The sequence below is a fragment of the Condylura cristata genome, unplaced genomic scaffold, assembly GCF_000260355.1.
Source record: "Condylura cristata isolate star-nosed mole 26May11 unplaced genomic scaffold, ConCri1.0 scaffold00003, whole genome shotgun sequence".
NCBI classification, from domain to species: Eukaryota; Metazoa; Chordata; class Mammalia; order Eulipotyphla; family Talpidae; genus Condylura; species Condylura cristata.
The window spans coordinates 14,444,007-14,462,673 of record NW_004567104.1 but is presented as its reverse complement, the minus strand read 5'-3'; the positions used below and the strand labels follow the sequence as shown (position 1 = coordinate 14,462,673).

The window sequence follows — 18,667 nt, the reverse complement described above, 5'->3', positions numbered from 1 at the left end:
GGACATAAACCTAAGTTTTTATCATGTAATTAAATAGGGTCTAGATGTAATGGTTTTGATTATTTCATTGATACTCATGTGTTAGAGAGTAGTGGATTCTAAAACTTGCTGCTGCAATCTGTAACACTCGTGAAAATCAAAACACTTAGAAAGCCTTAACTAATAAATTTCTTAATGTTTCATGTACTGCTGACACTACTTTCTAACACTCTGAATTGCAACAAAACAGTTATGCAGTCTTTCATTGTCTGTTTAACCAAAGAGGTGCTCAATCTTCCTTAATGTTATTCTTGACTGTATTCAAACTGTGGAATAGGTTCCTACAATGGAATTTCTATTAGAGTGAAATGTAATAATTAAGGTCATGTGGTATGAATGAATTTGAATCCTTCTGTTTCCCCTTTTGCTAAAATATGTGTGTGCATGGTGTAACCCCTCTTTTAGTGATACTGTTTATCTTTAAGCTGTCTTAAATCAGTTGGCTATCTTTTTTCCTGTTTATGATTTACTGCAGAATTTACTTAGGGGGATTTGTAATTGAAAACAGAAATCTTCGACCTCATTTCTTACACATTTCACTGCCATATCTTTTAGCTTTCTCCCCCTTCTTCCCTGTCTCTATTCTCACCGTCTTGTGGCAATCTGAAATCTATTTACAATCAAGTAATTATGACTTTCCTCATAGATATAATGCAAAATGATACTTTATTTGTTGATATCTTTTCTTGACCATCTCTGTGAGCTCAGATTAAGCTGAGAACTATAAATGTTTTTAATAATGATGTTGCCTGTAGGAAAAATTATAAGGTAAAAATCTAAGTGTTAAAGGTGACATCTTTGATTTCTCACTATAGGTAACTGATAGGAATGACTAAGTGTTCTGAAGAGCAAAGGAAAACCATAGGGAAAATCAATTTCAGTGTCTTGTTAATCAATTGAAATATTTCCTCCCCATATGTTTGTGATCCCTCAGTATGTTATTCTAGACTGTTCATAAGTCCCACAACAAGAAACCTAAGCATGAAAGCACAAAATGTAAAAAAACAAACAAACAGTGCCCTCTCTGGTGGTGCAGCTGGTTAAAGCACAGCACTGAGAGTCTAAAGCTGCTTCCGCATGAGTTCAATTCCTGCCTGCCCTGGAGGTGACCACATGGTGTGGCAGACCTCTCCTGGCTGGCCCGCTGCTCCCCTCAGCAGTATACTTCATAGATCTGCCTGTTCTGCTCCCCACTCTGTCCTGTTCTACTCCCCACTCTCTCTGGTGAAGCCTCTCACTGCCCCTGAGCCTCTGGCCTGTACACCCAGTTCTGTATGCACAAATAAATAAATCTTTAAAAAAAAAAAAAACTCTAAAAAAAAACAAACAAAAAAGAAACAGACTTGAATTAAGGACAGAATAGAACATATCAACTAAACAACAGCATTATATAGATGAAATTGGTTTAACCAACACAAAGTATGCCCATCTTCATTTTTTAATTTAGTGTGAAAATTTTTTATTACTCTGTTTTACACATAATTTGAGTGAAGATATATTAATGACAATTACCATTGAACAGTAAGTGCTGATGGATCTTTTAGTAAAGAAAGCAGCATTAGTTTCTGTCAGGTTATACAATTGTACTTTTGAATTTGGACTGACTTTCATAAAAAGCAAGGCCCGGCCCTCTCTGGTGGCGTAAATGGTTAAAGCATATAAAGCACTTTGAAGCTGTCTGCAGCCACTGCAGCATGAGTTCCATCCCCAGCAAGGGAGTTGATCCACATTGGCGCAGCAGACCTCTCCTGTCTTCACCCACTGCTCCTCTCAGCAATGTATTTCAGTCCGTCTGCCTGTTTTATTCCCCACTCTTGTCTCTGGTGAATCCTCTCTTCGCTCACATATGTCTGGCTTATACCCCAGTTCTTGTATGCATAAGTAACTAAATCTTTAAAAAAGAAAGAAATAAAGCAAGGCCAACATGAGGTTTTTTTTTATGTTTGCATTTTAGTTTTAAATATTTCAAATTAAAATTAATTGCTGGTGGAGACATGGAACTGCATTTTTACTTGCTAAATCTTTAATCCCTAAAACTTTCATTTAGATGGTTATTACTAAATGGCAAAAAATTAACAATTTTTAATTTTTTTTTAAAGATTTATTTATTTGTGCATACAGAACTGGGGTACAGGCCAGAGGCTCAGGGGCAGTGAGAGGCTTCACCAGAGAGAGTGGGGAGCAGAACAGGCAGATCTACGAAGTACACTGCTGAGGGGAGCGGGCAGGCGAGTCAGGAGAGGTCTGCCACGCCATGTGGTCACCTCTGGGGCAGGTGGGAATCGAACTCATGGGGAAGCGGCTTTAGATTCTCAGTGCTGTGCTTTAACCCGCTGAGCCACCAGGGAGGGCCAAAATTAACAATTTTTAAAAGCACTTAACAAATAGTTACATGGCATTTAAAAATAAACACTTTATTTTTCATTTGTTACGTTAGCTTTAGTTTTACTTGATTTTCTATGTAATTTTTAAAAGCCTGTGAAGTAATGAATTTTTAGTGTTTGACAATTTGTATGTAGAAATTTAGCTATACAACTAAAATATCACTTCATTTATCTTGTCCTAAATTATCATAAGTGAGGCTTTTTAGTCACATTGTTGCTAGTTTTCCAACTTTAAAGTTTGATGGTATATGTTGAAGAAATTGTGTCACTACTAAATTTTATATGCACGAGAAGTTTAATACATTATACAGTGGTAAGATAATGGGTTTTTATATTTCTTTGAATTAAAAAAATACATTTGACCTTAATCTTGAATTTTAAATAGGTAGAATGTGAATTTGAAAGATTATGGGAACATTTTGTTTTGTATACATATTGCTACTGGGAGAATAAATTCTCATATTCATTGTTTTGTTTTTAGGATTTTCTCATTCAGCGTTTACCTTTGGTATAGAAAGCCATATCAGTCAGTCTAACATAAATGGTGCCCTTGTTCCACCTGCTGCATTGATTTCTATCATCCAGAAGGGGCTACAGTATGTAGAGGCAGAAGTTAGTATTAATGAGGTAAGGAACACTTATTTCAGATACTAATTTCTTACGTATGTCCTTAAATCGGATACTATGTTCATTCACCATCTGACTTAGGCTTTGCCACATGAACAACATTGAAGGGTGTTGCTCCTTGTCTGTCAGGTTGCACAGGCAAGTCATGTTAGCTTTTACTAGTGAGAACCATTAGCTCTTGTTTAAGTAAACAGTAAATAACTTTTAAACAGCAACATTGTACTATGGATGACTGAAACCAGAATTGATTGCCTGAAAATTAGTAAATCTTAGTTTAAACTATTTGTTACATGATTTCAGAAGACAGCTTTGTAAATAAAAGGAACTTTTGATTCTGTTGCCTAAGATCCATACTTATTTGGGTAATTTTATCTTAGGTGTCAGTCATTTGTGATCCATGAGGCAAGTCCTGTGTCCTGCCTATTTTTGTACATCAAGTTTTGTACATAAAGTTCTGGTTTTCAAGCCTAAAATCTTTACTCTCTGGTCTTTTACAGAAAAAGCTTGGCAATCTCAGTCTAGTGGAGAGTTTTCATGTGACTTTATATATATATAGTGTATATATATATATATACACTATATATATACACACACACATATAAATATATTTATGATAATGTGGAGCTTTTAACCTTATTTTAACTTCATGTTCCCTTTTCCACAAATTTTTCAGAGCTGAAGAATACACGAACCTATATTTACTACTGTAATTATATATTATACTAAAATTGGTTTCACTATCTGTATTTCCTCATCTAAGAAATACTAACAGTAACTTAAGTTTTTATTATCTTTTAACTCTTTCATTCCCAAAGTATCATTAAAGAGGGTAATAAACGATTTTTATCAGTGGCCAGAGATTATTATCATTTTATCTAGGAATTTTTTTTGATAGATTTAGTATAGTATTTCATAGAGTATCCATGTTGGTTTTAACATATGTTAGTTATTTTTTAAGTTAAACTACTTTCTCCTACATCTGAAATACTCCGTTATAATTAATTCAGAAAGATTCATTATTTAAATTTTTTTAAGGAGGAGCACCCTGTAATACCACTGTAGATTGCCACTAGTACTCATTTACCAGCTTAAGTGAGTGATCGACAATACATATGCCTGTTCCTAGCTAATTTGCACAGCTTCTGTATTTAGTTGCTCTGTTTCTCTCTTGTCCTCACTGGAGAACTTTGGGTTAATTGTGAACACCCTAATATCAAGGAGAGAAACATGGGAAAATTGTAGCATTAGCTTAGCAGTTATGATGGCACTTCTCAAATGTTAGTGCACATACTACTTCCCTAGAGAACTTGTCTTTCACCCTTCAGAGACTTTGATTCTTATAGGTTTGTATCTACATTTCTAAAATGCTACCAGGTGATAATGGTGCTGCTGTGCATTTAATATTTCAAGTTATTATAACCTTTGCATCCAACAAATCTATTTTAAAAATTTTAACTTTAGAGATAAATTTAATTAAACTGTAATGTGGAACCAAAGCTTTTATTGTTAGATGAACTATTTCATATTGGTTGTTACTGCTTTAGACTAACATGAATTTGCAAACTAATTAAATACTTTATATGATCTAGGCCTACTTTTTATTATTCCTTTTAATATTTTTCGTTTTCTGGTACAGGATTTAGCAATGTGAATTAAAGGGAAAATTTTAATAGTCATTTGCAGTTACCTCTTGAAGTTTATTCCTTTCCTTTTTACGTCAGTCAGAAAATTAAATGTTTTCTTTTGCAGTGAGGATTTTCATCCTACCTGTTCATTGATATGAATGCAAATTACCTAGATGTTACCTTTGATTTTTCTTCTTACATAATGTTCCATATCCAGGATGGTACCTTGTTTGATGGCCGACCAATAGAGTCTCTGTCACTGATAGATGCCGTAATGCCTGATGTAGTACAAACAAGACAACAAGCTTACAGAGATAAGCTTGCACAGCAACAAGCGGCAGCAGCTGCAGCTGCTGCAGCTGCCACCAACCAACAAGGATCTGCAAAAAATGGAGAAAACACAGCAAATGGGGAGGAGAATGGAGCACATACTATAGCAAGTGAGAATTTTTTAAAATTCCATTTCAGAAGAAATATTTTGCTATATGGCATCTTCAAAGCTGAAATTACATCTTCTGTTTCATATATATCAACTTTTTCTCCTAACTTGTATATACAACTCTTATTTTTATTCTTAAAACTTAAAAAAACTAGATTTACTTTGGTGGATTTTGCATTCTTTTAAAAATATTTGGAAACAAATTTTCTGCTTAGATGAATTTTGTATGTGTTTTGATTTTTAGAAAAAAATTGTAGTAGTGTTGATTAAACACAATAAAACTCTGACATGGAGATATGACGGCAACTCTTATGTTATAGGAATGATATCAGCAACCCCTACTGGTCAGAACTCAGAATACTGTTGACATAGATAAATTTGATTCAAAACCATTTTATCAATTTAGCCATTTTTGCTTCTAACCTATGGTAGTTCCCCCCCCCCCCATGCTCTGCCCATCTTAATAAGTACCACAAGTCATATTTACCATTAGTTAACATTAAAGAGATGTTGCACTATATATTATAAAGGAAGTATTTGCCAGTTAAGAGTTCTTTTTTTTCTGTTGAGGTTATGTTTCTTACCTAACTGAAATTTTCCACTTGTTTCTCATGATACAGATAATCATACTGATATGATGGACGTCGATGGAGATGTTGAAATTCCTCCTAATAAGGCAGTTGTGTTACGGGGCCATGAATCTGAAGTTTTCATCTGTGCCTGGAACCCTGTTAGTGATCTCTTGGCATCTGGGTATGTTTCTTAAAAATCTACAATGGATTTTTTAAATTATGCTCCTTAACTGTTAATACATTTTGAAAAAATAGTCTTTGCATCTTTAGGTTTTTTGCTGATTTGTGGCCATTTTACTTCTGTAAATATGTATTATTTCATAAAGTAATCTTAAAGGCTTTAATTCAACATTTTACCTTAGGAATAATTAGAGCCCCTAATGTAGAGACCAAGAAAAGTACTTAAAGTGGAAATTCCTAATAGTCTAGTTTTTGTTTGCTTTAATAATAAAATATAAATACATTGCTTTGATTCTGGGATATTTGTATATATCATCATGATTTAAAATATATTGCATACTTTATAGGTCTGGAGACTCAACAGCAAGAATATGGAATCTTAGTGAAAATAGCACTAGTGGCTCCACACAGTTAGTACTTAGACATTGTATACGAGAAGGAGGGCAAGATGTCCCAAGTAACAAGGACGTGACATCTCTAGATTGGAATGTGAGTATGTTTGTATTGTCTGTGATGTGGATGTAATTACTGATATACTTAAACTTTTCTGAGTCCCAGACTGAAGGCAAGACTTTGTCCATTTGTTCAGATATTTTCAAATTTTACAAACTGAAAAGAACAATAGAGTAATAATCCTTCCTCCTGAATGTGGTATTCAAAGACTGACCCTTGCTTAATCAGACCATTGTTTACTTTTTGCTCTTCAGTTTATCTATCAGCATAAACTTTATACCACTAGCGTTCTGTCATACTGTACCTCATTTCCTTATATATGAACTAAAAGTGTGATATAACCATACCTACCTACATCAATGAGGTTATAGATGAAGTTCAATAATAGACTTAGGCTAAGTCCTTAACTTTGTATGTCCTTTGTTTCGGATGATAAAAGAAGTACATATAATTAAAAGTATGTTCTTATTTTTCTCACTTTGATGTGAACTGATACAAACTTTGCCTACAACCTTTCACGGATCTTTAGTGTATATTATGTCCAAACTTTATTCTGGCTGTAAGATTCTTATAATTCTTTGAGTCTACATATGATTCAAAGTCTTACAAGGATGACTTGACTACTCTGAACATTTGATTTCACAGTTAATGGCACCCTTTCAGTTTTAAACACATGATTGACAGCTCAGTTTGTTTTTATTTATATAAGCCGTGCAAAATTACCATATTTTAAGCCGCTGTAATTTTTCCTTTATACCTTGTTGGTATCTTCTTTTCTTGCAGCTCTGCATCCTCTTCTTCTTCCCCACCTACTTTATTTTAAGAGTCCATCTGGCCTGTTTCATTTTAGCAAGAACTTTAAAGCTCTGCTTTCCTTTTCTGAACAAGTGAACAGCCTTTTCTCCTCTGACCTGGCTAATAGGTTTTTTTAGTGGAACTTTTCCAAAGGATCTTTCAAATCTCATTCCAAGGAGAAAACTCTATCTTTAAAACTATTTCTCCACTAAAGTTCTCAGTTCTATGAAAGTTTTCTAGATCTCATAACTAGGGTTTTTTTTTTGTTTATTTTTTCAGTATTTTCTTCCACAATTTCTAGCAGTGTATCTTCCACAGTTGATACTTTGCAAAATAAAAATAGGTTTAGTACATTGTACAATTGTTTGCTTGTAGGGTTATGGGCTAAAGACTAAGAATTAATTTTATACGTACTTGGAATGGAAGGTAATGTGATCACAGAGGTTATTTTCCCAGAGTGAGTCTCATCCATTGCGCTCTGGATATGACACCTATGATTTCTTCAAAAGTGATAAGCTCAGCTGCATAATTTAAAGTAGTGAGGGACTGTGTTAGTGCTTTCCCCTGGTGTGGGGGTGTTTAATGTATAGACTATTTAATGTATAGACTATTTACCCATTAATTTGTATTCCCATAGACTATGTTAGAATATGTTTTCTTCATAATAACTATAAATTATAAATGGCACCTTATTTCTTGGATTAGAGACCATGTTAGTTTAATGAAATTTATAGTTTAATGAAACATCCTGAGAAGGATATTTTAATGAATGTTGATTGGTTGAGTTGTATGATTCTGAACTGCAAGTTACAATTTTAAAAAGTGAACTTTTTAAAAATACCTTATTCACAATGAACTTGAATCTTCTACTAGAAGGGGAAAACATTATCCTAGACTACTGATCTTTTTTATGGCAAAATCAAGAGCTTGTGGGATATCTAATCATTCTTTGAAAAGAATATCAAAACATTCTTTTCATAATTTAGTGGTCTATGAACTAAAACATTTGGAGACCATTAGTTTAAAGAAAACTTGTTGCACTGTGTCTGGAAGTAGGCTTTTGCTGTTGTCTTCAGTGTGATTCTTCAAATAGACCCACAGTGAATTTCTAGATTTTGAGACAGCTGAGTCTACATATCCTAGAACCAACATTTGTCACTTACCTGTATGCTTAAATGGTTTGAGAGGTCGGAAAAAGATAATCTTGTTTACAGCACCCAAAAAGCATCAAGAAAGCACAGATAGAATTGTATGACAATATTCACTCTGTATCTTCAGTAATGTTTACTTACTCCCAGCTATAGACTGTTTAATGTACCCACTAACTTGTATTCCCATAGAGTATGTTAGAGTTTTCCTCCTCTTATATCATGACATAGGTCAGACACAGCAGGAAATATATAAGATTAGAGAAATTGTTACGGATTTCTTAACAGTAAAGTAGTTCCAGGACATTGTGCTTATTAGGTCATTAATTGCAAAGTCATCCATATTCTTCTCTGGCACTTCTTTGTATGTGTGTTGCTTCTGTGTTTTTATTTGTTTGCATTTGGAAAGGATTACATAGTGGGAAAGAACCAGACAGAAAGATACAGTGAAATTTAAGAATTTGATCAACTGAATGTCAATTTTTAGGGGGGTGTGTGTGTATGAAATTATTTTATATTTAGAATAAAAATATCCTTTGCATTTATGTTTTACAGTGAAAAGGGTAGCAAAACAAATCTTCAGATGCATGCTTTAAGAATTCAAGTTTCAGAAATGAAATGACAGTTTTGTTTGGATCATACACCTGTGCATTTTTTATACATACATGCACTTTTTTTAGATGGAGAAACATGTAGAAACTTCTAATAGTGAAATCTTTTGCAATATTATGATTTTTGATGTCTTTCATAATCCACCACCCTACTAACCCACCATCTTCGTCATGGGCATCCATAAGAATACAGTAGCCCTAAGGCGACAAAAAGATGGTGCTGCAGGGAAGTTCCTGCCATTCTTAAGGATTGCCAAGTTTAGTGTCGCCATAGGACTAACTTTGTAGTATTGAGGGGTATTTGTGAGGAAGGCTTTTGGTGGCATTCACAAATAGGCAAAGCTGAAATTTCAGAATGTTTAAGGATGTAGGACTTAAACGATGAAACACTCCAAGTGAGACCTTTTCTTTATTATATAATTGAAAGAAATGTGTTTCTCTAACAGAGTGAAGGTACACTTCTAGCAACTGGTTCATACGATGGATTTGCCAGAATATGGACTAAAGATGGTAAATAAAGCATTTTACCTTTCATTTGTTGTTTTGATTGAAATTTCAACCATGAAGTAATTCTGTTGTTCTTCTTTTGGAATATTAGGTAACCTGGCTAGTACCTTGGGGCAACATAAAGGCCCTATATTTGCATTAAAATGGAATAAGAAAGGAAATTTCATCCTAAGTGCTGGCGTAGACAAGGTAAACAATAAACTATCCCATGTAAAAATTAATTTGTTAGTTACACATTATAATTGGAAGTCTCTACAACCATTCCTCATTTTTGCAAGAATTCGAGCCATAGTGAATGCCATACCTGCCATATTCTTTGCTTCCTCTCTTTAATTTTTAATGTATATCATCAGTGACTGTGTCTCCTGACATAGTCTGACAGGAGTCTGGACATACTAGGCTGTCTTGGGACTAGTCTGTTAGCTGAACTCCAGGTGTTTAATTAAAGATGTAAGAAAATGCAAGATATTTATGACTTTTTCTATAGTCTGGTAAATATAGATAGGTTGAAGGTGACCTCCTTCCACCGTCATTTTCTTAGGTCTTTCCCTTTACCACATCTCCCATAATGTATACAGGTTTAAGATTATTTTAATCCAGGGAAGCTCCTGATAGTTTACTGAATATGATATTACATTGGAAAAAGAGAAGTAGAAAGAAAAATGAACAAAGCCAGTAATGAGGAAAAACCTATGAACAGTCACGGCCACTATATAATACTTCATACCTAGAGTTATTAAATTAGTGATGAGTCAGAAAATCTTAATAAGTAACTATGAGTATATCCATTCAGAGTTACGTATCACAAGTATAATAGATGTTAAGTATTACCAAAATTCAAGTTGCCTTTTTATGCAAATTTGAACCCTCCGCTACTGTTTTTTTTTTTTTTTTTTTTTTTTTAAGATTTATTCATTTGCTCATAAAGAACTGGGGTACAGGCCAGAGGCGCAGGGGTGGTGAGAGAATTCACTAGAGACAGAGTGGGGAGCAGAACAGACTGACTGGCAAAGTACACTGCTGAGGGGAGCATTGGGCAGGTCAGGAAAGGTCTGGCACACCATGTGGATCACCTCCGGGGCTGGGGATGGAACTCTTGCAAAGTGGCTTTAGCTTCTTAGTGCTGTGTTTTAACCTGCTGCACCACCAGGGGCCCTACACTATTCTAACAGGCTTTCTTATTGCAATTTAATTTACTACCCGGTTCCTTGTATACAACCAACAATTGTTATATGAAGTAATTTGTCTGTAAAACCACCAGGGAAAAAATTTTTTTTAGATGCTTTATAGTAATTTTTCCCCAAAATAGAATATTGCCTTGTTGTACTACTTGGGATAAAAGGTTAAAAAGTACAGCCAAGTTTATATTTACTGTTACTTTATTAATATAGGGAGGCATAACTTATGTATCTATAATAAACTCATTAGCAACATGTTTTTCTTTTCTTTTTGATATCAGACTACAATTATTTGGGATGCACATACTGGTGAAGCCAAACAACAGTTTCCTTTTCATTCAGGTAAATCGTCACAATTTACATGAGGGCTGAAGCTTTTTTTTTTTTTTTTTCCTTAAAATTAAACTGTTAACCATAATTAATTTAAAATCTTGAAAGAGTAAATGTCATTAGTAGATATTACAGTGGTTAACATTCGAAGATTTGTAGATTGTTCAGAGGATCAAGTATTTTCTTTGAAATGTTATATTAAAGAAGCATTTTCAGCGTATGTAAGTTAGGATTGGTATTATTTAATGATAAGAACATACCAATTTTTAATCAAGGAGTTAGGTTTGAATGGCAGTTCCACTCCACAAATTTTAAACAAGTCAAGTGACTTGTTGAAAAGTTGACTTTTCTGAACTTCATTTTCTGTCTGTAAATGAGGAATAATCATACCCGTTTGTTTTAAGGATTAAACTAAATAATAGATATGAAAGAACTCCTACACATTTAGAAATTGTTGTCATTTCTCAGTTTGGATTAATGTATCTAAATGAGACCTCCTTTGTAAGTAAAAAAAATGTAGACTTTACTAGTGTTGTTTGAACTTTAGTTCATTACATGGATTTCTCTTTTAAGAAATGATTTGATAACTTAAATCCCCAAGATGGTGTGCTCCTTCCCTTCCTTCATTCAATACATACAAACCTGATAAACAGAGACAACTGAAATTTAAGTACGGTGTTCCCTTAAAACCATTCGTCTGCTTTCAGTGAGTTTTCTGAGTTCGGTAACTGATATTAAGCTGAAATAAAATACCTAACAACTATCAGAATAGTAGTTTTGGCCTTATCTACTTGAACTGCTTCTTTCAAGATTTTATTGTGTGAAGGTAGAGTTTTGATCTGAAGGCTATTTTCAAATCTTTTGTAACATCCTTTTTATAAACATCCCATGTTATTAAATTGAAATTTATAGCTTCTGGCTTTTTAGTTTTTGTCTCTACTTAATAAAAATAAACAAACCAAATAAAGTACAAAATTATTTTCCTTTGGTCTCTGCAGAAAATAACTTCTGAGGCATTATATTAAGCACTTGAGGTGATTAAAGCATGCCACATTAATAGACATTTACACATTAGTTTTTGTTTACCTGTTTTACTTTCTTTTCACCTTTGCTTCTAATCTTCACCCTGGTGGAATTCTGTTTGGTGTTTAGCTGTACTGCCTAAAAAGTTTCTGATGTCTGCTAGCTCTAATAGAAAACTGTAATAAATTGTGTGTGGTACTGTTACCAGCGATCATAATATAATCTGTATCACCATTTCACCAGAGATAGTGCTTTCAGTCCTGACTACAACCAGATGAAGTAGATGCTATTGGAGTCATTTTGCAAATAAGTTTTTTACGTACTGTCCATGCTTTTGGCTTTAAAAAAATTCTATGGAGGTATAATTGGCATAAAGTAAACTGTACATATTTAAATGGTATGGTTTGATACTTTTTGACATTTGTATATACCATTAAAGCCATCACCATGTTCAAGACAATGAGTGTTTTAAAACTATTACTTCGCAAGTTTCCTCCTTAATCATTTATGATTTCTCCCTTTCATCCTAGGCGGCTGCTACTAGTTTTTCTGTCTGCAACATTCCTTTCAATTGATGGCTAGTACTCCATTATGTGGATATACTACAGTGGTTTATCCACTCTCTATTAAGGCAAATTTGGGTTGTTTCAGGTGGGGCTATTTCAGGTAAAACTTGTATCAACATTCATGTCAAAGTCTTATAATAGACTTGTAATTCCATTTCTCCTGAATAAAGAGCCAGGGTGAAATGGTTGGTTATATGGTAGGTGTATGTTTATGTATTAAAAAGCTATGAAATAGTTTTCCAGAGTTTACACTTTCCACACTGGTTTACGTTTTCACCAGAATTGGGTAGTCCAGTTCCTCCATGTCCTTGTCAGCACTTGGTGTAAACAGTCTTTTGAATTATAACCAGTCTATGATCAGTGCCTAGTGATAGCTCACTGTTTTAATTTGCATTTCTTAGTGACAAAGGATGTTAAGCATCTTATCAAATTTAACATAGTATGTCTTACGTGATGAAACTTCTGTTAAAATCTTTGTACATTTGCTTATTTTTTTTAATTGAGTCTTGTGAGTTCTTTATATATTCTGGGTACCAATCCTTTATTAGGTATTTACCACTACTGTCTTGTTGTCTATGGCTTGTCAGTAGTTTTAACAGTATCCCTTGAAGATCAAAAGTTAATGTCAATGATTTCTATAATTGATTAATCTGTTCTTCTAGATGTCATGCTCTTAGTGTCAATCTAACTTGCTTTTTTTCTTTTTGCTTAATGTGAAAGTTGAGGTCAGTGATTTCAGACCTTTTTTATTTAGTCCCATAAGTTGGCCTTTTATTAGTGACATCCTATAATTTTTTTATATATTGTGCTTTCATTCAGTTCAAAATTCTTTATAATTTAACTTTGATTTCTTCTTTGACCTACCAGTTATTTAGAAGTTTACTAGTTTCTGAATGTTTGAAAATATTTCAAAAATCTTTGTAATACTGATTTTCTAATTTAAATCAGTTATATCTATAAAGGTTGTTTTGATCAAGTTACTTGATGCTGTTGGTTTAAATCAACACTATTGATGGATTTTTCTATCTACCCATTCCATCTGTTACTGAGTTGGGGTAGTGAAATCATCAACAATAATGGGAAATAGTAATTGCTATTTCCTTTGAAGACATCAGTTTATCCTTCATATATTTTAAAATAATGCTTACCAGAAGTATAAAAATTTAGGAACGCTGTATTCCTCTTTTAGTTAGGAACCCCTTTGAATTTTTTTGTGGTCTACTTTATTATTAACATAGCCATTCCTACTTTTCTTTAATTAGTGTTGACTTCTTTTCTCCTTCTTTTTACATTGAAATTGTGTTTGAATTAATTAAATTTCTTCTCCAATTGCATTTTTTTCTTCTTCATTGAGTTACTTTTATTTAATGGTTACTTTAGGATTTGTAGTACTCATCTTTAATCTGTCACCATCTAGTTCTATATTTAAAGGAATTAAGTAATAAGATCTTTTTTATTTTGGTAGCTCATTTGTCTGATACTTTTCCTTTACATGAAGTCATATTTTCACTGGGTATCTTTTTTTTCTTTGTAGAAACTTTAACATATTTATACTGCAAGTGTGATCATGATGATGAATTTTGGCTTTGCATATTTGAACCAAGTGTTTTATATAGTTAATTTCTTTGTTTTCACATATTAGTAAATTTATACCACGTACACCTTTCACTAAGTGTCCTTCCCTGTAAGCCCATCCATTTTTTTTCATATATAAGAAATAGTACATTGTACTATACCTTCTTTTTTGCCCATTTGTTACTTCATGGGCACTTAGATTGTTTTCCCACTTGGTAGAATGTCTTTCATTTTGATGTAAGTTCCTTTTGCTGTTCAGAAGCCAGTAGTTTTATATTGTTACATTTGTTTATTTTTTTGTTGTCAGTGGAGTCAAGTCCCTAAACACATCTCTGAGCCTGAGTTATCAGTATTGTTAATTGCCTGTACTTTCTTCTCTGTAGTTTCTGGTTCCAGGTCTGATTTTGAGAGTATGTGTGTGTCATATTAGATAGTGGTGTAGTTTTATTGTCTTACATGTTTGTGCAGTTTTCCTAGGACTGTTTATTGAAGAAACTTTCTTTGCTCCATTTAGTTCTTATTTTCTTTGTTGTAAAATAGTTGTCTGTATACAATGGATTTTTATTAAAGAATAAAAAGGAATGAAATTTTGACACATGCTACAACATTAGTGAGCCTATATACATGTTAAGTGAAACAAACCACAGAAAGACTTAATAGTATGATTCTGTTTGCATGAAATTTGGAGAACAGGCAAATTCATAGAAACAAAAGTCATTGGGGAGTAGGATGAATTGGAAAATAAGGAGTTAATGGGCTTAATGATTTACAAAGTTTTTAATTGGGTCAATGGAAAAAGTCTGAAAATACACAATGGGTAGAAATAGTGATAATTGCACAATATTCTGAATGTAATTAAGACCACTGAGATGTACATTTAATAAAATAACATGTTATGTATAACCATATCAGTATTCGTTCCAGACCATTGAATTTCATTTTTAATTGGTTGTATTTTATAGTATATGAATTACATCTCAATAAAGCTTTCTTTTTAAGGAAAAGTAATTAATGAGTAATTATTGTGCTTTTCACCTTTCCCTCCTAAATTTGGTTTTCCTTTTTAAATTATGAAGGGTCCGTAGGATAATAAACATCAGAATTAAAAGAACACAGAAATTTGTATCACCTTGGGCAAAGTAATTTGACTCTTTTTAGTTTCTTTTTTGTATGTCTGTAAAAGGAAAATGGTGATAAGTACATGTCTCATATACTGTCTTTACCACCCCCCCACCCCCCTGTGGTCCTAAGGTGGCAAGATGTTTTTGTTTATATTATCCACAACCTATTTCTATATTTCTAAATTAACATAAGGGCCTTATTTTTTAAATTTTTTTTTACGTCATTCTTTATTTTGTGCATTTTTTCATCTCGGTTGTAATTCCTGTGGACTTCCCGCCACCAGTTTTGATCCTATTCCCTTTTCTACCCGCATAAAATGTCTTTGGTTTACAGTTGTTCGTTGTTTTTGGATATTACTGTGTTACATACAATTGCTTCTTTTTTTTTTCCCTCCCTCATTCCTAATGTTCCTGCTATGAGTCAAACCATCTGATATTTTTTTCTTTCTGGCTTACTTCACTGAGCATGATCCCTTTCAGCTACGTCCATGTTGCTGTAAAAGGAATGAGTTTATCTTTTTTGATTTTTGAGTAATATTCCATTGTGTATATGTACCATATCTTCTTTATCCACTCACCTATTTGGGGGCATTTGGGTTGATTCCATATCTTCTTATTGTAAATAGAGCAGCAGTAGACAGGGGGGTGTAGGTGTCCTTTTGAGTCAGTGTTTTTGTGTCCTTTGGTTAGGACTAGGATTGTTGGGTCATATGGAAGCTCCATTTTTAGCAGTTTGAGAAACCTCCAAACAGCTTTCCACAGTGGTTTTACCAGTTTGCATTCTCACTAGTAGTGTAGGTGAGTTCCTTTTCTCCACATCCTCACCAGCATTTGTTGTTGCTAGTTGTTTTAAGATATGCCATTCTTGCTGGTGCAAGATGGTATCATTGTGGTTTTAATTTGCATTTCCCTTATTACAAGTGATGCTTAACATTTTTTCACATGCCTGTTGTCCATCTATATTTATTCTTTGGAGAAGTGTCCTTTTAGCTCTTCTGCCCATTTTTTGATGGGGTTGTTTGCCTTATTTTTGTTGAGTTACATCAGCTCTTTGTATATCTTTGTGATCAGTCCTTTGTCATTAGTAGTGTGTGCAAAAATTTTCTCCCGATCAGTGGGGTGTCTTTTGTGTAATGTCTCTTTTGATGTACAGCAGCTCTTTAACTTGATGTGGTCCCATCTGTTTATCCTTTCCTTCACTGTCCTTGCTTTGGATGATGTATCTTTAAAGATGTTAACCGAGATGTGTATCATGTAGTTTTTCACCATCATTTTCTTCTAGATACATGGTTTTGGGTCTTACGTCTAGTTCTTAACCATTTTGAGTTGCTTTTTGTGCATGGTGTGAGGTAGTAATCTAGCTTCTTTTTTTGCACATAGCAGCTCAATTTTCCCAGCACCATTGTTGAATAAACTTTCTTTGTTCCATTACATATTCTTTGCTCCTTTGTCAAAGATTAACTGTCCATAAAACTGGGTTTATATCTGGTTTTTCTACTCAAATCCACTGGTCTGTATGTCTGTTCTTGTTCCAGTATTGTGCAGTTTTTATTATTATGGCTTTGTAGGATAGCTTGAAATCCCGGGCTTGTGATGCCTCCATTCTCATTTTAATCAGGAGAGTTTTGGCTAGTGAAGGTTTTTTTGTGGTTCTTTATAAATCTGATCAGTGTTTGTCCTGTGTCTTTGAAGAATGTCATTGAGACTTTTATTGGGATAGCATTAAATCTGTATATCCTGCTTTTGGTAGGATGGCCATTTTAATAATGTTAATTCTTCCAGTTGATAAGCAAGGGATGTCTTTCCATTTCTTTGGGTCTTGTATCTCTTTTAACCATGTTTTATAATTTTGTTTGTATAGGTCTTACCTCCTTTGTTAGCTTTATTCCCGAGTATTTGATTTTTTTTGTTGTTGTTGTTTGTTTCATTTGTAAAAGGGATGTGTGTTTTGTTTTGTTTTGTTTTAATTTCCACTTCTTCTGATTGGTTGTGTATAGGAAGGCTACTAACTTTTGTTTTTGTCTTTTAAAAATTTATTTATTTATGCATACAGAACTGGGGTACAGGCCAGGGTTGCAGGGGCAGTGAGAGGATTCACCAGAGACAGAGTGGGGAACAGAGCAGGCCAATTGACAAATACATCACTGAGGGGAGGAGCAGGCGGGGCAGGATTCGAACTCATGCTGAAGTGGCTTTAGCTTCTTAGTGCTGTACTTCAACCTGCTGCACCACCAGGGAGTGCTGGCTACTGACTTGTGTGTGTGATTTTTTATGACCTGCTACCTTACTAAACTGGTTAATTGTTTTGTTAGTTTTTCTATGGAGTTTTTAGGGTTTTCCATATAAATTATCATATAGTCTACAGAAAAGATTGTTTCACTTCTTCTTTCCCTATATGGATTTCTTTGTATATCTTTTTGTCTTAATTGCTCTGGCTAAGACTTCCACTATTATATTGAAGAGCAGTGGTGATAGTGAACATCCTTGTCTCGTTCCTGATCTCATAGGAAAGGCGTTCAGCTTTTCTCCATTGAAGATAATACTGGCTGTGGGCTTGCCATATATGGCTTTTATCATGTTGAGGTATATTTCTTCTGTTTTGAGGATTTTGAGGGCCCTAAACATAATAAACATAAATGGATGTTGAACTTTGTCGAATACCTTCTCTGCATTTATTAATATGATTATATGGTTTTTATTTTTCTGTCGGTTGATGTGATGGGTTGCATTAATTGATTTTCAGATGTTGATCCATCCTTGTGCCCCTGGAATAAACCCACTTGGTTGTGGTGTATTATTCTTTTAAAACATTGTTGGATTCTATTGTCTAAGATTTTGTTGAGGATTTTCACATCAGTGTTCATTAGGGAAATTGGTCTGAAGTTTCATTTTTTGTGTTGTCTTTTGTAGGTTTTGGTATTAGTGTGATGCTGGCTTCACAGAATGTATTTGGTCGTTTTCCTTTGTCAGTTTTTATGAATGAGTTTCTGCAGAATAGGCACTAGTTTGTTTTCTGAACATTTGGGAGAATTCATTTGTAAATCCATCTGGTCCTGGGCTTTTATTCTTGGACAGGGTTTTAATAATGCTTCAATTTCACTGCTTGCAATTGACCTGATTAATTGTTTTATTTCTTCATTATCTAGCTTTGGATTATTGTAGAGTTGTAGGAATTTCTCCCATGTCGTCTAGATTGTTGAACTTGTTTACATATACCTGTTCATAGTATTCTCTGATTACTCTTTAAGATACTGTTTGTGCTTTCTCCTGTTTTTCTTTGTGAGCCTTGCTAGAGGTTTGTCTGTTTTGTTTAGTTTTTTAAAGAACCAACTTTTGGTTTCTTTTTCTTTTTTTTTTTTAATTATTTCCTAACTTTCATTTCATTTATTTCTGCTTTGACTTTTATTATTATTGTTTTCTGTGGCTTCTCCTACGGGCTTTTGGGTTATTTTGTTGTTCTTTTCCCAGTTCTTTAAGGTGGGAGATTAGGTTGT

At 33.7% G+C, this 18,667-nt stretch overlaps 1 protein-coding gene across 4 annotated transcripts in view; it reads left to right on the top strand.

Annotated features, from left to right (window-relative positions):
* The window catches only part of TBL1XR1 (transducin (beta)-like 1 X-linked receptor 1), a 168,983-nt gene that overhangs the window by 130,593 nt on the left and 19,723 nt on the right, over positions 1-18,667 (top strand). For all 4 annotated transcript variants that reach the window (XM_004674979.2, XM_012733188.1, XM_012733176.1 and 1 more), the window contains 7 exons: positions 2,905-3,050; positions 4,893-5,115; positions 5,735-5,867; positions 6,214-6,355; positions 9,320-9,383; positions 9,472-9,569; positions 10,840-10,900. In XM_004674979.2, coding sequence (XP_004675036.1) covers positions 2,905-3,050; positions 4,893-5,115; positions 5,735-5,867; positions 6,214-6,355; positions 9,320-9,383; positions 9,472-9,569; positions 10,840-10,900 — 867 coding nt within the window. The remainder of the gene's footprint in view (positions 1-2,904; positions 3,051-4,892; positions 5,116-5,734; positions 5,868-6,213; positions 6,356-9,319; positions 9,384-9,471; positions 9,570-10,839; positions 10,901-18,667) is intronic.